General features: G+C 45.5%; 1 protein-coding gene across 1 annotated transcript in view; it reads right to left on the reverse strand.

Annotated features, from left to right (window-relative positions):
• Positions 1-2,493: 2,493 nt before the first annotated feature.
• The window catches only part of MAPK4 (mitogen-activated protein kinase 4), a 29,980-nt gene continuing 22,653 nt past the window's right edge, over positions 2,494-9,820 (reverse strand). Inside the window, exons 3-5 of the mRNA XM_015812145.1 lie at positions 6,551-6,712; positions 4,222-4,423; positions 2,494-3,181 (exon numbers count right to left, since the gene is read on the reverse strand). Coding sequence (XP_015667631.1) covers positions 2,494-3,181; positions 4,222-4,423; positions 6,551-6,712 — 1,052 coding nt within the window. The remainder of the gene's footprint in view (positions 3,182-4,221; positions 4,424-6,550; positions 6,713-9,820) is intronic.

Here is a 9,820-nt window from a genome sequence, read left to right on the forward strand (position 1 = left end):
CCAAGTTGATTGGAAGATGTGAACCATGACCCTACAATAAGGGAGTGGAAAATGTTTGGAATGTTATGCGTAACGGAAGAGAAGCAGTTCTAAGCATTCCTCCATGCTGTGCTGATGTGGCTTTAACATTAATAAATGCTTTTAGGAGAAAACATGCCTGAAAGTCCTTTTAAGTGTTTCGTTACTCAGACACTTGACAGCAGCACTCATAAAGAGAATACCTCAGTCGTTAAATGAACCCATTGTTTGCTTAAGGGCATTTTTTTTTGCTGGAAACTGGAAGCGAACTCCAGTTTCTGGCAAAAACGTCATAAATTGAGGTCATTTGCCTCCGGGATGCTGCAAACGGCCATAAGTGCGGGCCAGTTGACAAGCATCCAAAATGCAGTCCCATGACCCTAGGGGACATTGGGCATCAATGCATCTAGGCTGTAAGTCCCTTTTTCGAAGTCCACTGTAACTTCAAACAGTTGACTAAGTGACCGGTCGTAAGTCAAGGACTACTTGTAGTGTTGTGAAAAGAAAGAAGACCCCTTTGCAAAGCTGCTCAGAGCACAGCTACGTATCGGTTTGTCTTCCTGACTCTCTTCTTGGCCAGACTGTTCTGCCTCGCTGCCACAATGCAGGCTTCTCGGCCGAGGCCCAACTCAGTCCACACCTTCTTCTTCTTCTTGTGCCATATCCGTTATCGGACATTGGCGATCATGTTGGTGATCCTGTTTTTATCAGCCGCCACATGAAAAAGTGCTGCTGAGTTTTGTCCAAACCAGTCCCTTAGATTTTGAAGCCAGGATGTTTTTCTTCTGCCTGGACCTCGTTTACCTTCCATCTTTCCCTGGAGGATTCAATGGAGTATGTCATATTTTTCTGGGTGTCGCTTCACATGTCCGAAATATTCTAATTTTCGTTTTTTAATTGTTTTGATGATTTCCCTTGGCTTTCCCGGGCGGCTTATCCCCTCCTCATTTCTGATCTTGTCAACCCAGCTTCTACGTAGTAACAGCCGCCTGTAGGTCCACATTTCAAATGCTTCTAGTCTCTTCAGGTGGGCTTCTATCAGAGACCCACTCTCTCTACTCCATGGAGCAGGATAGAAAAAACATAGCATCTGACAAGCCTGATTTTCAGTCCAGAGTGGAGGTGGGGAACCATGGCCCTTTTATGACTTGTGGACCAATTCCCAGGATTCCTGAGCTAGCATGGCTGTGCATTCTGGGAATTGAAGTCCACAAGTCATAAAAGGGCCATCGTTCCCCACCTCTGATCTAGAGCCTGGTCTTACTGCAAAGTCCCATCCATGAGTCACTGAATGAGGACTCCAGCGTTCGCGCTGCAAAACCTCTGGTGGCCAATGACCAGCAAAGAGACAATGAAAACAGTGACTCTTTGCAGGCCGTTTAGTGGTCCACGTTTTTGACACTCAGAGACAGTGTGTACCCCATCAAGCAAGGAGACTGGAGCAAATCAAACTTAAAAAAAATAGACCAAGGGGAGCCCACCAGAGGTTGGAGAATGGATAGAGCAGCAGATTTTTAAAAAACCCCAGACTGTCCAACAGGCTGGCAGCATTGCCTTGTTCAGATTCCCAGGATGTATTTTATCAGGTGATCTGACTTTTTTTTCTGGATATGCACCTAAATAAAGCTTTGGGTCATAGCCACACATCACCTTTATTTCCTAAGGAGGCTTGGTAACCATGGATAATGCTAAAACCTTGCTGCCTTCCATTTATAATTTAAACAGTTAAAAGAATACTTACTGGTCTGACTCACCTACCCTAATTAAGACAGGGCAAGGAGTTGGACGGGCACCTACAAGATTAATTATGGGGAGACTGGCATTTCTATTGAATGAAGGTAGCAGAAAACCCCCTGCATGTGACCTCCTGGTCCAGGAGGTCTCCAAACTTTCCAGCATTTTCGGACTGGCGAAAGGCGGCGGGGGGCGGGGGGCAAGGGGATGGTTCTGTGCAAGCAGTGGGAGTGTGCACTCATGCATGCAGGTCCATTTACACAAGCAGCAGGTTTGCACACCAACCAGTCACACAAGTGGACCTTTCCGCGCGAGCACCTGCTGCTCGTGCGAATGGAGCTGGTTTTCCATAGGAAGGTCTCTAATACCGCATGATCCTCATAACAGGGGAAAAAATACACATAGAATTAACTTCCTTTGGATTTAAGGATTTTTCTGCACTGAAAGCTGATGTCCACAGGCAAAGGCAAGACTGTTAAGGCGGTATAAAAAAATCTCAGTATTTCATTCACATCTCCAGATTACTTTTTAGGTGAGCTTGCAAAGACACAGAAAAACAAGGGCTTGGATTGTGCTTGCCTTTAAGTTGAAGGCATTCCGACAGTTATCAGATAAGGAATTGATGGGTTCCATGGGCATTCAAACCTGGGTTACAATTCATTGCTACGTGGGCACTGTGTTAAAACTGAATTTTAGAAGAGAATAACCATGGATACTGTAAGCCACCTTCCATCCCTTTATTTACCATCTCTCTTTATGATACCCTTCTGTCTGAACAATTTCCTTCGGGTGTTCCGCTAGACATGCTCCGTTGATGTCTTTGAGTTTGTTATCGGGCAGATCCTCCGGCTTTGTGCAAAGTTTTAAGGCCCTGGAAATGAAGACATCCAAGTCAAACTGGGGGTCGGTTTTCTTGTCGACTTCCTTGGGTTCTTTGTGGAGACGCGGAGGAGGAGACGGCAAAGTCCGTTCCTGAATCTCCGGAAGAGCGTTGGGACACTCCAGCCCCGTCTGGGTGCTCGTGACCCACTGGGCGATCTCTAGGAAAAGGTTGGATGGCTCCTCCTCTAGGGTTATCTCCGCTGCGGGAGCAATAGATGCTCTTTTCCAGTGGGACAAGTCTAGGATGAGTTTGGGTTCGGAGTAATGGTGAATCTTGTTGTCTCGCCACAACAATTTGTCTAAGTAAGAAGGTGAGCCGACCTTATAGTCACACGAGTGCCCCGAGTCTCCTTCAAATGTTCGGTCCATTGAGGAATGCGATTGCTCCAAAAATCTCTCTGAGCTACTCTGCGAATATTTGCGTGGATCTACTTGAGCTTCCTCGGCAATAGATTCAGATCCTGCGCGGGGATCCCGTTGCACCTCGTCCAAATCATGGCATTTTTCTTGTCGCCATTCCAAATCCGAGGACAAACTTACTTGATATCTGTATATTTGAAATAACTACAGGGTTAGACACAAATATTGCATATAAATTAATAAAATATTCCCATCACCAGCTGCACCCCTTTGGCTGATGTTCCTACCCTAGACAATGACAGAGTAGTACCAAGGAATGACTCATTTTATTTAATTTGGATTTTCAAGGATTATTTGCATTCTGTACTAAAATCAGTAAGATATACAATTCCACATGAAAAGTACAAAACCAAATGAGGGGCCCTTGGTGGCCTCTGAGCTTGGTTGTTTTCTTCCATGATATTACCTAGCTTGGGCAGTGAAACATCTACAAGAAAACCAAGTTCAGAGAGTACCAAGGACCCCTCATTTCAGCCCTGAGATTCTGTTCTATTCCTGTTCTGTTCTGTTTTACTCTACTCTACTCTACTCTACTCTACTCTACTCTACTCTACTCTACTCTACTCTACTCTACCCTACCCTACCCTACCCTACTCTACCCTACTCTACTCTACCCTACTCTACTCTATTCTACTCTATTCTACTCTAAAAATTTAAAAGTAAAGAAGAAAGCAAACTAAGTTTTCTAACGCATAGAATTCTGTCCCCAGACATTCTGTGTTCCTGCACAATTCACACTAGGGCAGTGGTGGCGAACCTAGGGCACGGGTGCCAGAGGCGGCACTCAGAGCCCTCTCTGTGGGCACGGGCGCCGTCGCCTCAGTCCTAGGCCTGCAGCTGGGTTTTATAAAACCTTTTTGCTTTAGGCCTCTGACGCCATGTACAAAAAAAAAAGGTTCAATCAATCAATCAATTTCAACTTCTTGCGGGGAAAAAAAAAGATCTTGCAAAGTTGGAATTGATTGATTGAACTTTTTAGTCCCACCCAGTCTGCCGTTACCACTGTAGCTGCGCCCACCCAATGGGCCACACACCCCCAATGGGCCACATCCAGCCAATGGGCCACGCCCACCCGGCACCCGACGATGCATAAGTGGGTTTTGGGTTGCAGTTTGGGCACTCGGTCTCTAAAAGGTTCGCCATCACTGGACTAGGGAATAAATGTACCTGTCCCAGTTGGACATCTGGCTGTGATTAGCTTCCATCAACAAAATGTCATCAATCTCATCCTCAATCCGGAAAGGGTGCTGGGAAACAGGCTCGTCCTCAGGACAATAGTACGGTCTCATGAAAGGATGCTGAAGGCCCATCTCTGCTGTCAACCGGTCCATGGGGTTGAAGGTCAGTATCTTTTCCAAAAAGTCAATAGCTGCAAGAGGCAGATATATAATCAAGCCAAGAGCACCCAACCCTGGCCCAGCCTTGTGAAACACTGGTAGTCCTCAACTTACAACCATTTGTTTGGTGACTGTTCAAAGTTACAATGGGACTGAAAAAGGTGACTTAGGACTGGTTTTCACCCTTGCAACCATTGCAGCACTCTTGTGGTCACGTGATCAAAATTCAGGCCCTTGGCAACTGGCATGTACTTATGACGGTCGCAGTGTCCCCGGGTCATGTGGTCACCATTTGCAAAGTCAGTGAGGAAGCCAAGTTCACCTAACAAACCATGTCATAACTTAACAATTGCAGCGATTCACCTAACAACTGTGGCAAGAAAGGTCATAAAATGGGATAAAATTCACTTAACAACTGTCTTGCCTAGCAACAGAAACTTTGGGTTCAATTATGGTCATAAGTCGAGGACTAGCTGTACTTTATCTGCACAATACACAGAATCCCTCCTGCAATGGGAGAACAGATCGCCAGCCCTGCCAGGTAGACCAGAGCAGGGAATCAACGCCACTGGAAGGCTAAATTTACTTTTCTTATTATAGCTTGGCTATAATAAGAGGAACCTGCAGGTCTGAGTGAGGCCCTCCTCCAGGGTCTGCCTGTGCCGTTCCCAAATGTTATCTGGATGCCCTCAACGTCAACACATGCATGACTCCTTGTTGCCTTGGCAGGGGGATCAGATCATCTCCCACAAGATCCTTTTCCTTACTCTCTAAATCCATTAACTATGGAGTGTCCTTGTTCTTCATTCAGAAGCAGATCTCTAATTATGTTAAATAGGAAATCTGACTTTTGGACAGGTGGAAAATCCTGTGTTCTTTTCAAATGAAGAGTTACCGCTGAAGCTAAGGAAATGAGTGTTTGGACACGACGACAGCAAGCCCTTCTCCTAAACTGGCTTTCCCCAAAAGTAAGTTTTGTTGTGTTCAGTGGAGCTTTCCCTCCCATAAGGGTCTTTGGGTTCTTACTAATAGTTTAACTGGGGGGTAAATGGCTCTGAAATTGGAGCCTCATGGTCTCAAGACACTCTCAGAAATCCTTAGGCTTCTATTTATTGGCTTTTATTTTGCACTAGCAAAATAAAATATTTTTAAAACATTAACTTGGAAAAGCAGACGGGGTGGGGGTGGGGGGGTGTAGGGTAGCAAATTTCAGATATTTACTGTGGAACTATTTGTTATTGTTGAAGAACTGATCAAATATAAAAAACAGGCCTTTGATTTCTGATTATTACAATTCCTTAAGATCGCAGGCAAAAATATATATTCCATTGTTTGTTTGTTTGTTTTTTAAAAAAAGAAGCTTTTTAAAGAATATTGGCTTTCATTTTTTGCAAAATGAAAAAGTTGGCATATATTTAGAATGACTGAAGAATCTTTCATACATTATTTTTAAAATCTTTGTTGACATTCATTTCACACTGATGTTTGAGGTTACAATCTTCTCAAGGGGGTTTATAAAATAACCTTTGAAGCAATTAAAAAAACTCAGAAACAAATGTTTAAGCCCGTTTAATAACTTCATGGATGTCTCCATGAGATCACCAGAAATTGAGCTCAACTTGGAGAAGGAACGTGTGTGTGTTTGTGTGGATACACACACACACCCTTAGGGCTTCCCATTAAAAGGTGGGCCATACATTCATACCAGTTGCAATGTCCCAGGGGGTCAGGTGATCACCAATTGCGACTTTCTGACAAGCAACGTCAGTGGAGAAGCCAGATTCACTTAACAACTGTGGCAAAAAAGCCATAAAATGGGGCAAAATTCACTTAACAACGGCCTCCTTAGCCACAGAAATGTTGGGCTCATTTATGATCATAAGTTGAGGACCACCTGTGCTAGCTTTCTGTACTATATATATATGTCCTCTTTTACATCAATTTTTTCAATGATCTTTCTGTCCGAGTTACCGAATGATCAAGTCTACAGCATCGGTTTAACTTCACCGAATATGTCTCAAAAAAGCTGTGGCTGATTGGGGAAATGAATGTAGAACTATGGAGTCTCACTGAAAGCGATGTTTGTGGACCCCAGAAAGGATAAGGATACTTAATCACCCCATCCCAGTCACGCCCACCAAATCCCAAGGCCTCTTTACCTTTGCTGTTGACCTCAGGCAGAAGCTTCCGTAAGGGCCTTTTCACCTCCCAGGCGCTGTTGATGAAAGTTGGCATCACTTTGAGAAGTTCTTCCTTGTCCTCTTCATGGAAAACAGGAATTGTTTCTAAAATGAGCTGCATCTGCTCCAACTCATGGCTTCCTAAACAGACAAGACAAAGAAGGAGTCTTTGGGATATTGCCGAGAACTTGCTCACCTAAACAACTCAACATTTGGTAACAACCCATCATGGGAATGACCACCATAGATCAGTAGTAGCAATAGCAACAGCGCTTAGACTTATATACCGCTTCACGGTGCCTTGTAGCCCTCTCTAAGCGGTTTACAGAGTCAGCCTAAGGTCCCCAACAATCTGGGTCCTCGTTTTACCCACCTCGGAAGGATGGAAGGCTGAGTCCACCTTTTAGCCGGTGAGATTGGAACTGCCAAATGACTGGCAGCCGTCAGTCAGCAGAAGGAGCCTGCAGTATTGCGTTCTAACCACTGCGCCACAGAAGACCTTCTCCTTTCAGAAATAGGGAGCTATTTAAAATGCAGCAATCGAGCAAAGAGAAGGTTTACATCTCTGAGTTGACTCTGTTGTACAAAGCCTCTATCTATCTATCTATCTATCTATCTATCTATCTATCTATCTATCTATCTATCTATCTATCTATCTATCTATCTATCTATCTATCTATCTAATCTATCTATCTATCTATCTATCTATCTATCTATCTATCTACCTACCTACCTACCTACCTACCTACCTACCTACCTATCTGCCTCCCATCTCATATCCAACAACTCTGGGCACCTTAATGTCTATGGAGACTCTCAGTCCTCCAGGTCATAGTTATCCCAAAGGTGCTTTTTCACAAGGCAACTGGACTTTTCTTTTCTTTGAAGATGTTTCGCTTCTCATCCAAGAAGCTTTTTCAGCTCTGAGGAAAGTCCAGTTGCCTCGTGAAAAAGCACCTTTGGGATCTGGGCAGCTTACAATGTAAAAGCACTGAAAAACATTAAAATCATCCACTAAAAAATAACAACAGATAACAACATTAGCAGATACAATCATGGCGACAAGACGGCAAAGAAGGGAGCCGGACACATGGCAGGGTGGGGTTGGGGGTGGAAATGGCACTGAACATCAATCAGCCGTCCACCTCCAGTATGAAGCTCCCCCCACTGGGCCACCAAGCCATCGGTCGGAAACGGGCCCAGAGTCTCTTTCGAAACGTCAGGAGGGGGGGGAGCCAATCTCACCGCCGAGGATAAGATGTCACAGAGGGAAGGAGCCACGGGAGAGGAGGCTCTTCCCCTGGATCCCGACAGACGGAATTCCTCGGCCGAGGGGATCCACAGCACACCCCCTCTGCCAGCACGGGCGGGGCAGGGCGAGACGCCCTTTCCTGGCCCGCTTTAGCTACTGCGGGACACCCAAACTGAAATGGGATACCTGGTCCCCGAAAGGTTTGGATGGAGGCAGCAGAGCTCCTTCAATCACTGCTACCAAATCCCTCACGTGACACAAATGGCAAAACTATTTAACACCCGGGACGTACAGTCAGACCTTATAACCGCAGCTGGTAACAGAATTTCCGCTGCAAAGCGAAGCAGTTGCTAAATGAATCGCTAAGCAAAGCCGGCTTCCCCCTTGACTCTGCTTTTTGGAAGCTGCCCGGGAAGGCTGCAAGTGGCCGTCCCGTCAACCCGGGACGCAGCAACCGCTGTAAGTGCGTGCCCGAATTTTGATCCTGTGACCATGGGGGATGCTGCAACAGTCACAGTTGTGAGGACCAGTGGTAAGTCACTTTTTCAGTGCCGTTGTAAGTTCAAAGGGTCGCTAAATGAATGGACTAATTATAGCAATATATAATATAGCAATTATAGTATGTCTAGTTTAAGGAAGAGAAGGACGAGGGGGGACAGGATAGCAGTCTTCCAGTATCTCAGGGGCTGCCCCAAAGAAGAGGGAGTCAAGCTGTTCTCCAAAGCGCCTGAAGGCAGGACAAGAAGCGACGGATCATGGAAATTAATCCAGGAGAGAAGCAACCTAGAACTAAGGAGGAATTTCCTGACAGTGAGAACAATTAACCAGTGGAACCACCTGCCTCCAGAAGCGGTGAATGCTCCAACACTGGAAGTTTTTAAGAAGAGACTGGACGGCCATTGGTCTGAAATGCTGTAGGGTTTCCTGCCTGAGCAGGGGGTTGGACTCGATGACCTCCAAGGTCCCTTCCAACTTTACTATTATTATTACTATTACTATTACTATTTAATATTTGTTTTTGTCCTGGCTCCAATCACTTTTCCATTCTAGCTCCTCCTCCTTTTTGGAGCACCCAATGCAGCCCATTCCCCCCCTCCCCAAAAGAGAAACCCCACCCCGGTTCTTCTCATGGCAATGGGTCCTTCTCCCATTATATCCTCCAAAAGGAAATACATGGAGCTAAACATACGTATCACAGGATGATAATGCTGCAGCCACATGTGTTTAGTTGCGTCCAATACACAAAGTCAGGGCTCCCCAAACTTGGCAACTTTAAGAGTTGTGGACCTCAACTCCCAGAATTCACCAGCCAGCATGGCTGGATGAGAAATTCTGAGAATTGAAGTCCACAAGTCTTTTAAAGTTGCCAAGTTTGGGGACTCCTGCACCAAGTCAGAACTCTCACTGTCCATCCTCACCACTAGATGGAGAAAAGCAACCACACTTCCATGTGTGTATGCTTAAAAAGGCCCATAAAAAGGAGAGTATTCTTTGAGTCAACTGGGTTCCAGGTGACCATAGACATATCTGTGCAATCTTTTTTTTGCAATAATACAAAAAGGATTTGCTATTCTCTTCTTCTGGTTTTTTTTTAAAAAAACCTTTCGTATACAATTTACAGTGGATCATCATGGTCTCCAAACTAGATGTGATCTTTCCAATCCTAGTTAGCCAGTTCAGAATAAAAGAACAACAGAGTTGGAAGGGATCGACTTCCGGTGGCAGGCGATTTCGTCGGTCGCAGCTGTTTGCTGCCTCCCGCCTGTTTTGCGTAAAAGCCGTTTTGACAGCCAGCACTAGCTGTCAAACGGCTTGATACCTTTCCCCTGGGCATAAGGGGATAGGTGAGCTGCCCGGGGTAGGAGTTGAGTTCCCGAGTCGTCCTATATGGACGATGTAGGTGAGAACTCCTCCGGAGCCCCGAGGATTCTCCGCGATCCAGGACGCCTTCGCTTCGGCGAAGCTAGAAGCCGCCGCCACCGCTGCAACTTGAAGTT

Source organism: Protobothrops mucrosquamatus, unplaced genomic scaffold (genome assembly GCF_001527695.2).
Source record: "Protobothrops mucrosquamatus isolate PMUCROS unplaced genomic scaffold, P.Mucros_1.0 scaffold70, whole genome shotgun sequence".
In the NCBI taxonomy this organism is placed as follows: Eukaryota; Metazoa; Chordata; class Lepidosauria; order Squamata; family Viperidae; genus Protobothrops; species Protobothrops mucrosquamatus.